At 41.0% G+C, this 18,900-nt stretch overlaps 3 protein-coding genes across 4 annotated transcripts; 1 reads left to right on the top strand and 2 right to left on the bottom strand.

Annotated features, from left to right (window-relative positions):
• Nucleotides 1-286: 286 nt before the first annotated feature.
• Nucleotides 287-5,354, top strand: saxo4 (stabilizer of axonemal microtubules 4). 2 transcript variants are annotated; one of them, XM_085411084.1, is made up of 11 exons: nucleotides 287-398; nucleotides 500-623; nucleotides 2,794-2,956; nucleotides 3,067-3,112; nucleotides 3,237-3,322; nucleotides 4,253-4,318; nucleotides 4,413-4,499; nucleotides 4,600-4,665; nucleotides 4,748-4,842; nucleotides 4,944-5,063; nucleotides 5,321-5,354. In XM_085411084.1, exons 1-11 carry the CDS (start codon nucleotides 287-289, stop codon nucleotides 5,352-5,354), a joined length of 999 nt encoding a protein of 332 aa, XP_085267210.1. The 2 variants fall into 2 exon arrangements, with proteins under 2 accessions (XP_085267210.1, XP_085267209.1); XM_085411083.1 differs by lacking the exon at nucleotides 5,321-5,354 and adding an exon at nucleotides 5,138-5,269.
• Nucleotides 5,355-6,016: 662 nt separating this feature from the next.
• LOC146664976 (zinc finger MYM-type protein 1-like) lies at nucleotides 6,017-7,921 on the bottom strand. The gene has a single exon (XM_085412308.1). It carries the CDS (start codon nucleotides 7,919-7,921, stop codon nucleotides 6,017-6,019), a length of 1,905 nt encoding a protein of 634 aa, XP_085268434.1.
• A 4,521-nt stretch (nucleotides 7,922-12,442) lies between these two features.
• Nucleotides 12,443-13,829, bottom strand: lrrc10b (leucine rich repeat containing 10B). Its single transcript, XM_085411081.1, has one exon. The coding sequence runs from the start codon at nucleotides 13,676-13,678 to the stop codon at nucleotides 12,443-12,445; it is 1,236 nt and encodes a 411-aa protein (XP_085267207.1). The 5' UTR covers nucleotides 13,679-13,829.
• Nucleotides 13,830-18,900: the final 5,071 nt, after the last annotated feature.

Genomic DNA, 18,900 nt, shown 5'->3' with positions numbered 1-18,900 from the left:
TATATTCAGGGTGAGTGAAAATGGCTGGGACTTTCCTGGAGGATCGCAGCTCTCCCTCCACTCATACAGCAGTAGACAAAGGCAGCACTTATTGCATTATTTCCTTCTGACTCTGTTCTCATTTATTCAGCAAGCTCCAAATTTAACTGGATGCTGCCGGAGCTAAAAACTTAGATGTAACACTTACTTTTATTTGTGGTTACAGCAGTGTCCGCAGGCCCACAGGATTGTTTTTTTTGCCATCCATCACTGTTGTCAGTGACTGTTTCCATTACAGCAGTCACAGATGGCTGAACAGGGGAGGATTGTCATACCGGCTACTGGAGCAATTGGCAGGAAGGGGCAACTGACCAACAACGCTGTCAAACTCCACAATACTACTTACACAGCATCTCATGGTGAAGATGATGAGTGAGACTCTCCAGAGTTTCAGCATAAATCGCACTGATTTGCATTCAAATTTGGGTTCTGACAGACAATTTTGCTATATCTGTCTCAGACTCAGACAGGATGGGATTCACTTCTTATCTCGGGCGTCCCAGTGAGACAGGCTTTACATCAAACCACAGACCAGCTATATATTACAGGCCTAGTTTGGACCACATTGACAACCCTCAGTTTGCGTAAGTGTCAGGACACTTTTCCCCCCGCCCTCTGCTCATCTTTTATAATGGCTATTTTGGTTCATCATTTTCTGATAATGTTATTAGCAAAACCTGTGCTTCTCCTTCAGTGATGAGCAAAGCTCTCTGGTGGCTGGGGGACTCTGTAGAGCTAATATTTGTCCAACTTTGGCATGTGCAGAAAAGCTAACAGAAGAATCTGAGAAATGTCAGTCAAGCTGCACATCTCTGTGAAATCTTGTCAGCCAGAATGATTACAGGCACGTTGTGGATTTAGATGAATGCTTGCAGATATCTTTCTCCAAAGCCTCTGCTTCCACGCTTAAAGGAACTTTATTACTTTCAAAATGTGAAAGTAATAAAGATAATAATAATACATTTTATTTGAAAGTGCCTTTCAAAACACTCAAGGTCACTGTTGAGTTGGGACTTAGAGGGAGAAGGAAGAGATATTTCTTAAATCGGGAGGTAGGGAATTCCAGAGTCGTGGAGCAGAGCAGCTGAAAGCCCTGCTCCCCATGGTTGCAAGACGGGGGGAAGGGACGGAGAGTGAAAGGGAAGAAGAAGATCTGAGACAACGAGATGGGGCAGTGATCTTAACCAGATCAGAGAGATATGGAGGAGAGAGATGATGAATAGCCTTAAATGTGTACAAGAGTATTTTGAAATTGATGCGATATTTGACCGGGAGCCAATGAAGCTGCTGCAGGGCAGGAGTGATGTGGTGGACAGAAGGGGTCCTGGTGATGATACGGACGCGTTGGAGCTTGTGGATGGATTTTTGAGTAAGACCAAAAAGAAGTGAATTACAATAATCAATCCGGGAAGTAACAAGGCTATGGACAAGAATGGCAGTGGCATGTGGGGTGAGAAAAGAACGGAGACGATTAATGTTGCGCAATTGAAAATATGCAGACCGAGTAACATTATTAATGCGTGAATTGAAAGATAAAGTACTGTCGAGGATGACACCCAAACTTTTCACAGAGGAAGAAATGAAGACCGGTGAGTTATTGATAGTAACAGAGAAACTGTTGGTTCTGGATAATGTTGATTTAGCGCCTACCAAGAGGAGCTTGGACTTATTACTATTGAGTTTGAGAAAATTAGAAGAGAACCATGAATTTAGTTCAGCTAAACAGAGGGTAAGGGAGGATGGGGGAAGAGCAGAATCAGGTTTAGTGGACAGATAAAGCTGGGTGTCATCGGCATAACAGTGAAAATGGATATTGCATTTACGGAAAATATGTCCAAGCAGTAGAGGGTAGATAATGAAAAGAAGGGGCCCCATCAGACAGGTATGATTTAAACCAGGCTAGTGGAGTATGGGCGAGACCGATGGAGGCTAGCCTACTGAGAAGTACAGAGTGAGAAATAGTGTCGAAAGCAGCACTCAGATCGAGGAGAATAAGAATGGAAAGTAAACCGGAGTCAGCTGCCATAAGAAGATCCTTGGTTGTTTTTATAAGTGCTGTTTCAGTGCTATGGGAAGGGCGAAAACCAGACTGGAACTGTTCATACAGATTATTATTAGTTAAATGTGAGTGGAGTTGTGTGGCAACTATTTTCTCAGGAATTTTTGAAAGGAATGGTATATTGGAAAAAGGCCGAAAATTCTCAAAATTATTGGGATCTAGACCAGTTTTTTTCAATATTGGGGTGACGATAGCAATTTTGAGGGAAGCAGGAACAGTTCCAGTGGTAAGTGAAGAACAGATGATAGCAGATATGAGGGGAAGCAAAGAAGGTAGACATGCCTTAACCAAAACTGTAGGAATGGGGTCTAGCTGACAAGTAGAAGGTTTTGACTTACAGATGAAATCTGAAATATCAGTAACTGAGGGGAGCTGGAAAGCAGAAAAACAGTGTGATGGGAGATGAATTACACAGGAAGAGCTAAATGGAACCTCGGAAACCAGTTCTTGATGTATGAAATTAGACCTATGCACTTGGGTTATACAGGCAAGTATGAAAGTGTGTGAAAATCTCTGACAGAGAGGTTCAAAGGATGTAAACAAAGGACTTTAAGTGAGTAGGTGCTTCACTGTAAATTAGATTCCCTGATGCGATAAAAGATTAAAAAGAAAAAGAAAAAAAAGCTAGACTGTCAAGAATGAAGCGTGTTTGTCTGAAGTGTTACCTCAGACTCGGCTCTGCCTTTGTTTTTCAGACTCTTGTTATCTGACAGCTTCGTCTCTCAAACTAAACGACACTACCAGCCTCCCATCCACTCTGGATGTTCTGGGTCTTCAACAAACATCGTTAACAAACCTGGAAACAGCGGCTTCCATCAGCTGAGGATTCAGCCAAAAACCGCATCAGTCGAGGAGAAGGTATGACAGCTCGGTTTGACAGCACTTAAACACACCTCTTCAAGATGATGGAAAGTGTAATATTATGTTATATACATAAACTTTCTGTTATTGCTTAAATGTTTCCTCAGACAGAATATCAAAGTTCATTTGTGCCTCATCGTCCTACGCCAGCAGGTAATTTAAAGGCTACAATGCAGAACTTTGTGAGCTTGAGCTGTTCATTTATAACTACAAATAATGGAAAACTTTAATAAAATGCCACAGTTTCATTTTGAAAAAGCTAACATTGTTGCTTCAGTTTCTCAGAACCATGTGACTGTAGGTCCTAAAGGAGGGAGTGGTTTCACTAAGGCAGCAGAGCTTCAGGTTAACACCAGCTTGATGGTGAGTGGTTTTTAAAGGTATTGGAAGCTATTCTTAGCTGAGATTTTTATATTCTTCCATTTTTTTTAATAACCTCCTATTAAGAAATCTAAGTGAAAATGCTGCCTGTGTATCCAAAACCTGGCTTTACATCATGGTTACAAAGGGATTATATTTGTTTTAAACTACATGCTATATCCAAAAGTTGGGATACTGTGCAAAATTTAACAAAAAACAAAATGCAAATCATAAAAAGCTTGTATAGACTCACTGGCCACTTCATTAGTTGCATCTTACTAGTACAGGGATGGACCCCTTTAGGCCTCAGAGCGGCCTCAGGTCCTCATGACAAATAGACAATGTTGGAAACAGTCATCCGATTTTGGTCCATATTGTTGTGATAGTATCACACAGTTGCTGTAGATTTATTCACTGGACATCCCAAAGATGCCCTACTGGATTGATATCTAATGCCTGTGAAGGAGGCCATTTGAGAACAGAACAGTTGTAAGGAGTGGTTGTTTGAGTTACTGTTGCCCACCTTTCATCTTAGAGCAGTTTAGCCATTCTCACTGAATGTTTTCTTTTTTAGGCCATTCTCTATAAACTCCAGAGATGGTTGTGAGGTGGGTAAATCATGCAACATTCAAAGTCGCTTAAATAACCCCTTTCCCTCGTTCTGAAGCTTGGCTACATGTCTAATTACACTGAGCTTCTCCCACGTGATTGGTTGTTTGAGGTACTTGTGTTAATCATCAGTTGAACAGGTGTGTCCAAGGTGGCTGGTGACTGTGTAATCAAGTATATAGACAGCATGCCAAATGCTGAAACTGGGATATTTGAATCTTTTCAATTTTTTAGTACAGTTGAAGTCCTCTGGCAGCTACAGTATGTGTATCTGTGAGTTCTTATCTGTATATCTACTTGTAACTGCCAACTGTTGATATTCAGGGTGAACCTCATCAGACTCCCAGCTCAGTGATGAAAACAGACTTCATGCCACTGTCCCTGCTGCAGGTTGAGCCACACAAAAAGCTGAATTCATTCGGGGGGGGGGGGGAGCGCAGGGGAATCTTTCATGTATAACTCTGAAGTTTGTTCTGTGTCTCAGGGTACTGAGGCGAAATCGGGCCTGTGCAGCCGTTCTTGCAGAGAAACGGGATTCACACGAGGTGACATCGCTCCCTTGGCCCACCCTGTTAGTGCTGACTTCTTCACAGTTTTTCTTTGATGTAAAAGCGCAACATTAATGCTTTTTGTTTTTATTTAATTACTTATTTCTGTCTCTAATCATCTAGGTCTCTCTTCTGTCATCGCCCCAGACTAAAACAGAGGCCCCGATGCCATCTATCATTGGACAAAAGGTTAAATATGTTCATGCAATAGTTTTTCACTCTATTTATCAGCACGTTATCTGGATTGTTCAACAACATTTTAATTTTTTAGAAACCCACAGGATATGTTCTGAACACTCATAAAAACCAAACTTTTCCTGATGCACCACTTGATCCTTCAGACTTCATCACACATTATAAAAGCAAGTAAGTGTAATTAAGTTAATTAATTAACTTAATAAATTGTCACTTTTCACCCTATAACTGTAAAGTGCGTTACACTATTTGGCTACCTGCTTATTTTCCAGGTTTTGTCATCGTGATGACAGAAACTGGAAAAGTCCAGAAAAGTTCAAATCAACGAACTCTTGTCCCAGGATTGTCAGCTCTAAAATGGAAAGTGGCTACAATCTTCGGGATACGGACAGGTATGTATGTTATGCTCATGAAGTCGTATCATACAGATTTCCTTTGACTGACATGACCTAGTTTTATTCTACAGGTACATCCTCAGGGGCTAGACCTTCTCACACCTGTGATGATACCTGCATTGCTGCTTTGTCACAAATAAAAACTGAAGTTTTTTGTTTGTTTGCAGTTTGGCATGTTCTATTAATAAAATCGTTTAAATGCATACAACAAATATGAATTGCTTTTTTTTTTGAGTGGAAACTTCGCCAGCCAGATGTGTGAATGGTAGAAATCCAAAGAGGGAGTGAACGAGATGATGCATTGTCTTTGACCACCTTACTGTCACTGACCTACAGAGAATGAGAGGAGTGTAAACTAATGGGAAAAATAATTACAGCCAGGCTGAGTAAGGCACTGATTTCCAAGGATGTCTGTGGTGTGTCAAACTGTTCTGCCACCCACAGCAGAGTCTGGATGAGCAGCAGAGCCTAAACTGAGTAGGAGGCTGAGATTGCACTATTGTGCAGCTACATACTGTGCACCTACTCTGAGCCAACTCTCAGAAACGACATTACATTATCAGTGTAATCCATTCTGCATTATCAATATAATAACTCTTGTGTCAAAACAAGAGATTTTTAACTACGTTGGTTTTTTGGGGGTGTCACCATAGTATTTATGAAAGATATGTGACATTAACAGCCATAATATACACTTAATTGCATTCAGTGACGTGCACAGACATTTTGGGGGGCAAGTGCTCCAGGGGGAAAAAAGAGCACTTTTTGCATATGTGGAAAACCTTTTCTTTTTATAATAAAAAAATCGCACAGGTTAAATGCAATTTGACTTTTATTTCAAAACATTCTCTAAAAATCAAAAATCACACCACAAAAAGATAAAATCTGTATCCAACTCTAAACCATATACATACATATTCTCACGTGTCCATTAAATGGAGTGTACTGCTCTAAAGAAGCATCCTTCTTGGTGCCATGTCTTTGTAGATGTTGATGACCTCGTTGTAATTGATCTCCACATCTTTCTCAATGGCCAACAAGAGGAGATCAGACAACCTTTCTTCTCCACACAAACTTCTTAGTTTATTTTTGATTATTTTTAGCTTTGAAAAGGATCTTTCAACTGTCGCAGTTGTCACTGGTAGTGTTGCGTAGATCTGAATCATTTTGACAAAGGCAGGAAAGATCAGCTGGCCATTATTTTCCCTCAGTATCAGAAATATTTCTCTGAGGTCTTTTGAACTAAAGCTGGAGTGGAAGACCTTTAATTCTGTTTTGAGCTGGTCCTCATCTTCTCCATAGAATTCACAGAGGATGTGGACAGCTTCAATGGCTTCTGGGTTTGGTGGGCCTACCCAGTTAGCATGCACAGTTAAGGGCTGGAAGGACTGAATGATTCTGGCCGTTGGGCTTCCAGTATTGTCCCCTTTGAACCTCCTGTTCAGTTCCCCAGTCATGATGTCCAGAAAGGTGAAATATACACCACTCCTGAAATATGTCTCCACTGACTCAAACTGAGCACCTACTTGAGACACTGTGGTGCTGTGTTGGAAACGCACTGGAACTTTCCGCTTTCTCTCCTGACCAGGCACCACAGTAGGTACTGGAATGTTGAAACTCTCTGCCTTCTCTGATGCACATCTAAATATCTCTCCAAATTTCTCCTCAGACCTCATGGTTTGCAATGTGTGAAGCACACCATCAATTACCTTGTAGGCAGTGGAATGGTCCAACCCTTCTTCCTGCAGAGAATCTGATGCCAAAGCAGTGACTTCGAATACTGGTGTGGTGATTTCCATGCAGAGAATGAACATAAAATTAATGGCATTTCTGTACATCTGAGCATCACCTTGGGCCAGGTTAGGTGGGTCACTGTCACTGATGTCATCAAGGAGCATCAAAATGGCTTTCAAATTTCTCTGAAGTGCCTTCAGTGCTTTTTCCCTGCAAGCCCATCGAGTATCTGACAGCTGCTGGAGCTCCATAACACGTTGTCCAGGAAAGAGAGACTCCTGAAATTTGACCAAGGCAGCATGACGCTTTGGGGAGCCTGAGCAAAAGGCATACAATTTCTCCACCAAGTTGAAAAATGTCACAAAATGCTTGCTGGACTTTGATGCCTCCACTAGTACCAAATTGAGGCAATGGGCTTTGCAGTGCACATAGAGGGCCTTCTCATTGTGTGCACGGATTCTAGCTTGGAGACCTTTATACGTGCCACTCATGTTGGCTGCTCCATCATAGCCTTGACCATACATGTTCTTCATCTCTAGGCCATTCTTTTGCAGAAGCAAGAACACTGTATTCTCCAGCTCCTGGCCTGTAGTTGTATCAACATTGCACACTTCGATGAATCTCTCCTTTATTTGCATATGATGAAAATATCGCACAACAAATGACACTTGCTCTTTGTGTGAAACATCAGAGGTTTCATCAAGTAGAATGGAATACATTTCAGCCTCTTTTATTTCACGTTGTATCTCCTTCCTGATGTAAGTTCCTAGTGCTGCAATGATGTCATTTTGACTTCTGTTGGAAAGCAGTGACACCTGGGGCCTTGTCTTGGTGGCTTTAACTGTGGCAATTTTTTCCAAATGCATTTTCAGCACACTATCGTAGCGGGAAAATACATTGACTAATTCACGAAAATTGCCACGGTTATCACTGGACTCACTCTCATCATGACCTCGGAATGCTTGTCCCTGACGTGCAAGATACACTGTTAGGTCAATTAATCTTGTCAGGATTTCTTTGTTTGTCTGCCTCTCTCGCTCTCTAACTTCCACCCCTTTTACGTCTGAAACATCAAATGCAGACTGAAGGGCCTTTTTCTGGAAATTGATCCATCTAACCATGCTTGTCATGTGCATCTCTGCGCTGGAGTGTTGTTTGATTTTTTCAAGAGCAGTACTCCACTTTCTGATGCCATCAGTTGTCCAGGCTGTTCTGCTTTTATATTTTTCATCCAAGAGGAAAAGCCGACAACTAAAACAATGCATTGAATTAGCAGTGGGTGAGTATTCCAGCCACACATTAGCAGAAAACCACTGTTTCTGGAATGATCTCCCCTCAGTTTTTGGGTAAGGTATATCAGGCTGACATGGGCCCACATTGCAGCACATTGAAACGTATCTGTCATTGCGCTTTATTTTAAATGTATGGATGTGTGTTGGATCTGTTGGGTATTGTAAAGCTGCTAACTTTGACATTATGTGATCGATCTGTTCTTCCTCATTGTGGTCTTCAGAGAGCACTACATCAGTGTCTGTAGGCCTAACTGAACCTGTTGCTGCATTGGTCGCGGCTTCATCTGTTTCTATATCTCCCTCTTCTGCTATGCTGGTAGATGGCATAGAGCTGCTTCCCTGCTGTGACTGACTACAATGGAACAATAATAATAATAATAGTATTATTATTTATCATAATAATAAGCTTAAACAGATAGTTTTAATAATAACCCATACTGCAAGTCTTGTAACATAGAAATAACTTTCGTAGGTACAAAATAATAGTTAGCTCAATGCCTGCTGATTAAGTTCATTAAAAACTAAGTGTGAACAGCTTTTAAGATTTTTCAATAGAATTAACTGCAAGGAGCAGGTTACATTAAAACATTAAAATAGAACCTGACTCTGCCCTTGACTCTGACCTTTCATCTTCATTTTCCTTTGCTTTCATCCAGGAGAGCAGAGAACTGCTTCCCTGGGCTGCCTGTTGTAGATCCCTTTCTTTCTCCTTTCTCAGCCTCTCTTTCCTAGGCATTATGCTTGCTGAAATTAGTAAATAAATAGACCAAAATGTATGAGAACGAATAAGACTGACTGTGGTCATTACAAGAACAGGGCTGAATGGTCGTTTTCACAGGCAATTGGGAACTGCCTGTTTTTCCTTTAGCAAATTAATGTGTTAATGTTGCCAATATGTTACACCAAAAAAAATTAACATGTCTAACCAGTGCTTCTCAAAACTTTTAACATGCACCACCCCCAACACCGTACCCTTCAAACTACCAATAACAACGTCACTGTTCTGTCACAATCAGGTCGGAATTGATGGAGAGTGGGGGTTGCCTAAATGGTTTAGGTTACATTTTAAATGTGTCGTTTTTTTGTTTATCCATATGGATGGATGGAGGGGGCAAGCTGGCAAAGTTTGTCATGTGCAGTTTCTGACAGGCTACTTCACAACAAAACAATTGCAGGTTGGTCTTAGAGGGCAAACAGAATAATTTCACTCGATTCATGGGTTACCTGACTGGTTGGGAAGGGAAAGAGCTGCCGTGTTGTCCGCCGTGGCTCCCAGTCGCTATAGTTAGCCTACTATGCCTACTCCAAGTAGTCCTATGTCATGCCGCTGCTACACGCCTCACAACAAATGAACTGCAAGCGTGTTCACGTGACACGGTGACAGTGAAAAAGCGACAGGGTTCGGGTGTCTTTGAAGAAGGGGCACAAATCAAGCCATTATTTTCACACCTTTTTAAATCGTGCAGCTTTAAAAAAAAAAAAATCACGTCTTTCAAAAGGGCACTTTTTTGGACTGAGGGCAAAAGGGCAAGTGCTTCAGCACCACCTCGTCTCTATCTGTGCACGCCAGTGATTGCATTATCAGTCAGTTGGAGAGATGTGCTTATCTAGTTAGTCAATCACATGCAGCTCGTCTGGGTAAAAACGCCTTGTTGATGCCAGAGATCAGAAGAATGGCTAGACTGCTTCAAGCTCTTATAAATGCAACACTAACTCAAATAACCACTCGTTACAACCAAGATATGCAAAAGAGAATCTTTGAATGTGTGGTGTGTCACATGGCAGCAAGAAGCTCTCTCACCAAAACTAGGCAATAGAAGATTAGAAACCTTTGCCTAGTTTGAGTTTAGATTCGACTGTTATGCTGGGATGGTAAAGCCGAAGCATGGAACCATCCTGCCTTGTATCAGTGGTTCAGGCTGGTGGTGTAATGGTGGGAAAGACATTTTCTTGGCTCATGTTAGGTCCCTAAGTATCAGTTGAGCATTCTTTAAACACCACCTCCCACGTGAGTATTGTTGCTGACCATGTCCATCCCTTTATGATCACAGTGTTCCCATCTTCTGATGATGCTTCCAGCAGGATATCATGTGCCATGTCACAAAGCTGACATTTCGAACTGGTTTGTTGAACGCGACAATGAATTCACTGTCTTCAAATAGTCTCCATAGTTGAAGATCTCAATCTAGTAGAGCACCTTTGGAATCTGTTAGATTAGAAGATTTGTAAATTTGTAGCAAATGTGATCCTGTCATGTTAATATGGACCACAATCTGAAATGAATGTTTCCAGTACCTTGTTAAAACTATGCCACAAATAATTAAGGCAGATCTGAAGGCAAAAGTGAGATACTGGCAAACATTAGGATCCAGTGAGTGTGTATGTCAGCCACAGTGATGCAAGACAGGCAATGTCAGTCTGTTGGTTTCTCCAGTGATGTAGTCTGGACTGAATTAACTATTTGATTAACTGCCAGGAGGTTTTTATACATAAAATTTCCCCAGAGGATGACTTTGACTGATTTTGGAGACCCCTTAAGATTTTCATCAGATCAGTTTTGTTTTGTTCAAAATCTACATTTTGTTAGTTTTAGCTATAATTGGTTTAGAGCAAAGGAAATGTTAGCAATCCAAAAAGCTGGACTAAGACGAGTTAACGCTATAAACAATGCTACCTCTCAATATCAGCATGTTAGCAATGATGCTGTGAGTCAGCTGGCCTCATAGCATAGCTGCACACACAGCTTTGTTATTATTAGAAGTAAAGGAAGTGACCAAACAAGAGCTGAAACATCACTTACATGATGTAAATTAACACATGTAATAGTAATTCAAGTTCAAGTCAAGAAGTTGGAACCAAATGTGTGTTTTTGTTTGGTTATTTTTTAGTTTTGCTCAAAAGTGATGTCTTTGCACACACAATCCAGGCATTAAAACAAACATTTCCATGATTCAAACTATATTTCTCATTTAACATATTAATCAGGCTTTTTTTAATATATTAATTAAGAATAAAGATGATTTTTCTATTAACAAAAGGACATACTAAGCTCTGTTATAGCACTCTGTATCATTTTAAACATAAAACGCTAGATGTTAAAACCTTTTGCCCTCTCTCGGATGTAATGAGAGGAAAGCTTGGGGGACTCTACCTTTCTTGATAGCGACCAAAAAAACTGTATAATATTTACCAAAACAGCTAAACAGTAGTAAAAATATCTATCAACTGCTGCCCTGCATTTATAATATGTATTATGTGTGGTTTTCCGTGTAGAAACAAATCTAAAATTAGAGTGGTGAGTCTGAGTCTGTTCCCGAGCGTAGACACACGAGTTGACACGCTCTGCCTCATGAGTGCAAGCATTAATATTTTAGTGTTGGGATAAATATTTCACTCTTTCAATGAGATGTGAGAAAAAGATACGTGGAGGGAAAGAGGATTGGATTACACGCGTGCCCCACATGAATAATGAGTGCAGAGATGAGAGGAGAACAAGGGCCTGGCCTGCTCCATGCTAGAGACAAAGATAGAAAAGGTGTAGTCACAGACAAAAAGGAGTACACAAAGGTCACCCGAGCCTTCACCTGACCTGCAGGGGGGCTTTTGATTGGTGGTGGGGGAGTCAAGTCTATTTCATGTTCCCTCCCCATGGACTTCCCTTTTATGGTGAGGCACCCCAGCTATTCATCGCTGTAATAATCCCGCTCGTCTCTCGTTCGTTCTGGGCACTGACACTCACAGGAATGCTTACACAACACTGACAAGAGTTGGGGGGGGGGGGGTTTGTTTAGCATGTCATAAATATTTTGTATATCCAAGTCCAGTACGTCCATTTGCACGCACAGACAGTCTCGGTTTATAGAAATAGTGATGAACCAAGATGAGGTGCACTGTCGAGCACATAAAACAGACACTGATGATGATGTAACAGAAATGTTAAATTGTGTCAGTGAAGCAAGCGGTGGCTAGTGGTTTCACCGCTTCACAATTAAGAAATAAATTCCCACAAGTGACTGACATAATCAGACGGGTAATTATTTAATAACGGGAAACTTGGTCTCCTATGCCCACTGCAAGTAGTTTTATTGTAAAACAACTACACACACTGTACACACACACACTCTCTCTTTACCTGAGTCCAGCTCTGATCTGATCATATGGAGATGAGTGAGATGTTGTTAATTTTTAGACACATAATGCCCGGCTCATTTATATTCACAGCAAACAACAGGTTTTAAATTAGCAGCACAGCTACACAAAAAAGTCCCAAAACATCAACTGTATCTGCAGGATTTCCTGTCATTCATGTCCAGCTTGTCCTGCAGATCATCTGGATCTTGGAGGGGCCTTTCACGCCCCTTCATCTTGTCTCCCTGTGTCATCCAACTCCTCCACATCCTCATAGTCCATCTCAGCCCTCTCATACTCTAGCTCCTCTCCCTCAAACTCAAACCCTTCTCCCTCACATATCAGCTCCTCTGTCTCATATTCGACCGCCTCTTCGTCATATTCGAGCTCAGTCCCGCCATACTCGTTTATTGGAGGCTCCACATACCCTCCTTCCTCTTCCTCCACTTCATCCTCCACTTCTTCCTCCTTCACCAGAAGCTCTTCCTCTTTAACATCTGTGTCCTCTATGGTCACTGCAGCTTCATTTGGTGCTTGCTTTGAGCTACTGTTCTTGAGGATGCCATGAATCACTGGCTCCTCTCCTGCAAGTGCCAGCTCTTCTGCCTCTTTCTCTGCTGCCTTTCGTCGTCTCTCCTTCCTGGCCTCACGCACCTCCAAAAACTCTGCAGCTCCCTCCCCAACCAAGACAGCGTCTTCACCTACTATAGGAGGTTCCTTGACTGGGTTGTGGTCATAGGAGAAAAGGCGCAGGGCTCTGAGACGCTTCAGGCTGGGAATTTCTGATATCTTGTTGCGGTCCAGGTCTAGGATCTCCAAGGACTTCATTCGAAGAAGGACTTTTGGGAAGGTGTCAAAGCGGTTTCCGTAGAGCCACAATCCCCTCAGAGCCTCCATGCGCCACAAGTCAGGAGGCAGAGTCTTCAGGCGGTTGTCCCCCATCTGCAGTGACTTGAGGTTGGGTAAGTCATAGAGCACTCGTGGGAATCTCTGGAAGTAGTTGCTCTCCATCCACAAGCACCGCAGATTCTGCAGGTTGCTCAGCTCAGGTGGAAAGCTCATTAGGCGGTTGCTGCCCAAATAGAGACGGGTTAGGTTAGTGAGGTCGCAGACGGCCAGAGGAACATCTTCTATTTTGTTGAAGTCGAGGGCAAGTATCCGCAGACCCTGCAGCTGGGAGATGCTGTCGGGCAGGGTGCGCAGGCTGTTTCCACAAACATAAAGCTTCTCCAGATGCATCAGGTCACAAACACGTGAAGGCAAACGCTTAAATTTACGGTAGCTCAAGTCCAACACGGGGTCTCCACTCTCCAGCAACTCCTCCACTCCAAGCGGAAGTTCCTCCTCTACTTCCTGCACTACTTCCTTCTCCTTCTCGGAAAATTCTGCCTCTTCGCCATCTTTCCCCCCCTCTTCCTCCTCTTCTTCTCCCCCTCCCTTCCTGGAGGAGTTGCCCATGCTGTTGCCTGCAGCACCTTTGTGACTCCTGTGTGAGTCAAGACAGAGTCATTTGATGAGGGAGTGTCTGTGACAAGTCAACCCTGAGCCTGGGAGCTGCTGCTGTTTTGTGGTTGTACCCACTGGCTGCAAACCACATCCTGGCCCGGGCCAGTTAACACTCCGGCAGCCATACCAAAGCAGTTTGTCAAGTGTCTCGTTGTCCCTTCATCTACAGCTTCATCACAAAACAGTAGCGGAAAAGATCTAACAAACTGCAGAGTAATAGTAATGATAATAATAGTAGTAATAGTAGTAGTAGTAGTAATAGTAATAATAGTAATAGTAAAGGTGTTGTTGATAGTTGAGTTCAACAAAATCCAGCTGAATTTTGAGCTGAAATTGAATTCTTGCAGTCCTTACCCTCTTCTCTCCTCTCTAACTTCCTCGGGGCTTTTAAGCGAAAGATAACGCCACCTGTTCACGTGATCCGGTTTCTCTATTAGAAGAGGAGAAAAAAAGTGCCACTAAACAGGGAGCCTACCTCCCCTCTTCCTGCGGATAAACCCACAGTGTGTGCGCACTCAGTGACCTGGATGGCGGCAAAGAAAAACAGCTAATGGAAGTCTGTTCACTAGTTAATGCAGCTGCTCCCCATTAGAGGCCGAGGTTTCCCGGAGTAATAATCCGCGCCCGAGGAAAAACAAAAAAACCTGCACATACTGGAAAAGAACAGCGCTCACTGACTCCCCTCAACTCCTGATGTTGGCCGCTTCTCTCCATCAGTGTGAAGGTTTACATTCAACTGCTGCCTCCCTCCTTCTGTAACAGGAACAGGGGGCATTCACGTCACATGGCCAGTGTGTCCTCGTGTGAGTGCGTGTGTGTGCGCGCGCGTGCGCCGGTATGATAGAAAGTAGCCTCTTAGAAATAAATATATTTTAAAAAAGAAGCAACTTTAAAAACAACTTTTTCCCACAAACAAATTTTTAGGTGTGAGGGTTTGATCAAACGATAAACAAAAAAGAATATTAATAGTGATAAACATTATCCTGATATTTATGTTCATCTGCACAGACGACAAGCAAATTCGCAGGCTTACCTACGCTTATATTTACACATTCGCACATGTATTAACCGCCAGCGCCACTTTTTAATTGCAATTAATAGTTTTTAGATTCATTTTGTGTCTGGAGTATTAGTCCTGCCACAGAGTGACACAGAGCACACATAATCGCAAGCGTTACAGTTTATTACTTTTCCTCGTAAAATGTTGTTACTATAAATCCATACGAAACGAGAAACAGCCTTTCAAAACAAATAAATACATTTGTGGTTTTGCCGTTTGTAGCTACTATAAATCTTTATGTACGGCTATATGTATGTTTGATGATGGAGATGAGGCTCACTGTCCACAATGGTCTACTTAATTTTGGTTTTACTCATTTTTGTAGGTGACCCGCTGAGACCTATAAAATTGTTTGACAGAGCACAAAACTCAAGACTTGCCGTTATGGTTTTTCTCCTAACCAAATCACTGCAAACCAAGTAGTCTTTGGTCACTCACATTCTTATGCAATAGGACTCCCAAGTACAATATGAGATTCTCATATAGTATGGTTTTATATGCAAACCTAAAGTGAACAAACAACTCTGCAACGATTGCTAAAATAATTCTCTTTTACTGTTGTTGCTTCACATTATGGCTCATATAGTTTAATTGTCAAATGTTTTATGTAAAAATTCCATCCATCCATTTGCTTCAGTTCTGTAAATATGTGCACCGTCCTCTGATGGCCAGTAGGTTGCCTGTAGCCACCCTTTGGATCCAGTCTTACAGATCATTAAGCCTTTTTGGTTTAAGTGATGTTGTCACACTTCCTGTTGCCTGATGTTGTCCAACCATGAATCAAAAGTCAGAGAGAAATTCCAGGGGTTAATCCAGAATCATCAATTAATCTAACATGCTTGTTTTTGGACTGTGGGACAAAGCTGGATTGCCCGGACAGAACCCACGCACACTCAGAAACGTCCCAGACTGGATTTGAACCTTATTGCTGTGAGGGCTAATCACCCTACAGTCAACCTTTGATTTCACTTTGTTACACTACATTTTCAGATTGCTTCTGAAAATGTTTCAGTGATCAATACTCTGAATTCCAGAAAAAAGAAAACAACCAAACAAAAAACCCTCCTGATTAAAGATTTTCCGCACTTCATATTTCAGTTCTGTTTTGTTAATTATTCAGATGCCTTTTTTTTATTTAGCAAAACGATCGGTGGAATAATTTAGTGCAGGAAAAGTCTCAGCAAATGCCAATAAACAACTCAAAGCTTTACAGGGTTTTAATTTTTCTCTACGTGACACAGATACAGTGGACTAAAGTGCAGCTCAGATTGAAATGAATGTGACACGACTGAAAAATATTCCTACACCGCCGCTCAAAATAGCTCCAACATTTGGGTGAGCCCAGAGCAGTTTTAACTAAAAGGGCAACAACAGTTCCAGAAAAGACTAACTTTGTCCAGTACAGAACTATTCTCTGTTTCTCATAGTTTACCCCACAGTATTACAGGATATTACTGAGACTATTGTAGCGTTTTCAGCCATTTGTTTTTCTGTACTAAACTAATTCAGAATTCAGTTCAACCTTAACATTATACTTTAATCTGAAAGAAACACTGAAAGAAAAACATCCTAAAATAATGAAGGTTCAAGATGAACCAATCCGACACTGTATTTTTAATGAATCTGACCATATAACTTCATCTCGCGTAGCTTAAAATTTGCAATGCTGTTTATACTGACTATACTGAATTTGTACTGAGGAGATTACAGCATTCACATAATGCAATAATGATCACATGCTACTATCAACAAGAACATGATACTTTCTATCTTACTATTGATACTTTACTGAGCATTTCATCCCAAATTACTTACCTTTTTGTTTTGTTTTTGAAAAACAGACTCAATACTTGGCAGCAAAGGTTTTTAGAGACATCTTTAGGTTCTAATATTTCTTCTTTACACTTACATATCTGTTGATGGGTTGCAACCTATTCTGACCCAAATGTTGCTTTGAATGAATCTTATGTGTCATTTGAATGTAAATCTCCAAAGAAATATTCAGATATGAGATAATGTAACTGATGGGATGAAAAGTGTAGTGATGCCAAAGTAAAAAGTCTCTCACTCTTTTCTGAGGAAAATACCCCCACCTTTCATTTGAGGGACCAAAATGAAAGTTAACCTTTAGCCCAAATTCATCAAAAAACGTAATAACAGCATGCAGGTTTTCTGATTGACAGTCTATGCTGTTGGTTGTGATACTGAGGAAAAGTCTGTAAAAGATGCTGGGGTCAGATGTGCAGGGCTTCTGTCAGCTTGATAAGCTATGGCAGAAGAAGCGGACAAACAGGGAGACAGGCGGCGTGCTGCTTGAGGATAATCCTGTCTGATATGCTGAGGACCAAAAGAGCTGATTAGCAAATTTCTATATAGCATTAAAATGACCCTGAAATGACACAGTGAACTGTAAGCAGGGGACATAAAAGACTGAGACCTCAGGCAGTGAATAGATGTGACTGTTGAGGTGAAAGTGTTGAATGCAGATGAAGCACTGCATGACTTCACTACCATGGACGAACACACACATAACAAACACAGGGACAGGGTAAAGGAAAAGTAACTCTAAACAGTTATTAATGATCATTTTTTCATGGTGGTCTAATGGAAAATCAATAATTATTAAGTATTTAATATTTATATATATTTCATAAATGTTTCTGGAAAACACAAGAAGCAAAACAGGACTGCAATGAGAGGCCTTCATGCTTTTGCAACTTGAGGTTAAAAGAGAACAAGGAAGCAATTTCATTAAAGGAGCATATTTGCACTATCTGCTGGTGAAGGAGAAAATTGCAGCTGATACAGCATCATTGTGCTTATTTACAGTAAAGGAAAATATGTGTGATTTGATGATGCAAACAGTTCAAGTCTAAAAACAGAATGACATCAGGCAACCATTTTTGTGTTTACTGTAGTGCTTACTTTGTAGGTATCCACATTTAAATTGAATGAAGGGTTTAGGAGTTTCAGCTCCTTAACATGTGCCAATCTCTTTTTAAAGGGACCAAAAGTATTTGGACTCAAAGTCTATTTCATGGGCAGGTCTGGGCAATTCCTTTGTTATGTCATTGTCAATTAAGCAAATAAAAGGCCTGGAGTTGATCTGAGGTATGGTGCTTGCATTTGGAAGATTTTCTTTACTGTGAACAGATAACATGCAGTCAAAGGAGCTCTTCATGCAGGTGAAACAAGCCATCCTTAAGCTGTGAAGACAGAAAAAAAACCCTTCTGAGAAATTGCTAAAATATTAGGAGTGGCAAAATCTGTTTGCTATATCCTGAGAAAGACAGAAAGCACTGGTGAACTCAGCAATACAAAAAGACCTGGACATCCACAGAAGACAACAGTGGTGGATGATGGATGATCACAGAATCATTTCTAGCCCTTCACAATAGCCAAGCAAGTGAACAACACTCTCCAGGAGGTAGGTGTATTGATATCCAAGTCTATCATAAAGAAATGACTTAAGTAATTTCTTTGTTTTTGGCATGATCTTTCTCAAGTGACAGCTCAAACTCTTGCTAAAGTTTTTATACTGTGTGTAAACTGGCAGGTAACTTTCAGTTTTAACTAGATTTTACACACTATGAGCATTAGAAAGTTAAAGGACATCACTGCACAGCGCCACGGTGCCATGGCTCAATAAAAAGGTTAATTATACATTTAAATTGACCCTAATCATTTTTTGTTTTTTCGGAAATAATTCTGTTATTGTATTTCTTTCTAAAGAAAACTGATGTGTTTAGAAATGGCATGCTTTGAAAAAGCATATGAAAGTTTTAACAAAAACTTCATTTTTGTCCCTGTTTTATTTGTCATTTCTGTGAATACAATATGGGTTTATGAGATTTGCAAATAATTATGTTCTATTTTATTTGCATTTTACATAGCATCCCAACTTTGAGGGAATTAGGCTAGTAGTACAAGTTGTTGTCTTATTTTGCAGCACCCCCTCCAGTGATTATTTAACAAGGAAACTGTTATCACTGACATTTTGTTTTTCAGTGTCAAAGGGTCACACTAAATAAAGATAGCCTTAAACATGGAAACTTTCTGCTCTCATACAAACACTGCCAGCACAATTATTATGACAATCTGAGAGACCAGGGAT

This window comes from Rhamphochromis longiceps, linkage group LG7, assembly GCF_057381845.1.
Source record: "Rhamphochromis longiceps isolate RC_006_pf linkage group LG7, R_longiceps_female_GT1.1, whole genome shotgun sequence".
Lineage (NCBI taxonomy): Eukaryota > Metazoa > Chordata > Actinopteri > Cichliformes > Cichlidae > Rhamphochromis > Rhamphochromis longiceps.
This window is presented reverse-complemented; position numbering and strand designations above follow the sequence as displayed.

Coding starts and splice junctions, on each gene's coding strand:
- saxo4 (XM_085411084.1), top strand. CDS start 287: ATGGCTGAACAGGGGAGGATTGTCATACCGGCTACTGGAGCAATTGGC. Junction 2,957..3,066: donor CCGCATCAGTCGAGGAGAAG/GTATGACAGCTC, acceptor ATGTTTCCTCAG/ACAGAATATCAAAGTTCATT. Junction 4,843..4,943: donor ATCACACATTATAAAAGCAA/GTAAGTGTAATT, acceptor CTTATTTTCCAG/GTTTTGTCATCGTGATGACA.
- LOC146664976 (XM_085412308.1), bottom strand. CDS start 7,921: ATGGTTAGATGGATCAATTTCCAGAAAAAGGCCCTTCAGTCTGCATTT.
- lrrc10b (XM_085411081.1), bottom strand. CDS start 13,678: ATGGGCAACTCCTCCAGGAAGGGAGGGGGAGAAGAAGAGGAGGAAGAG.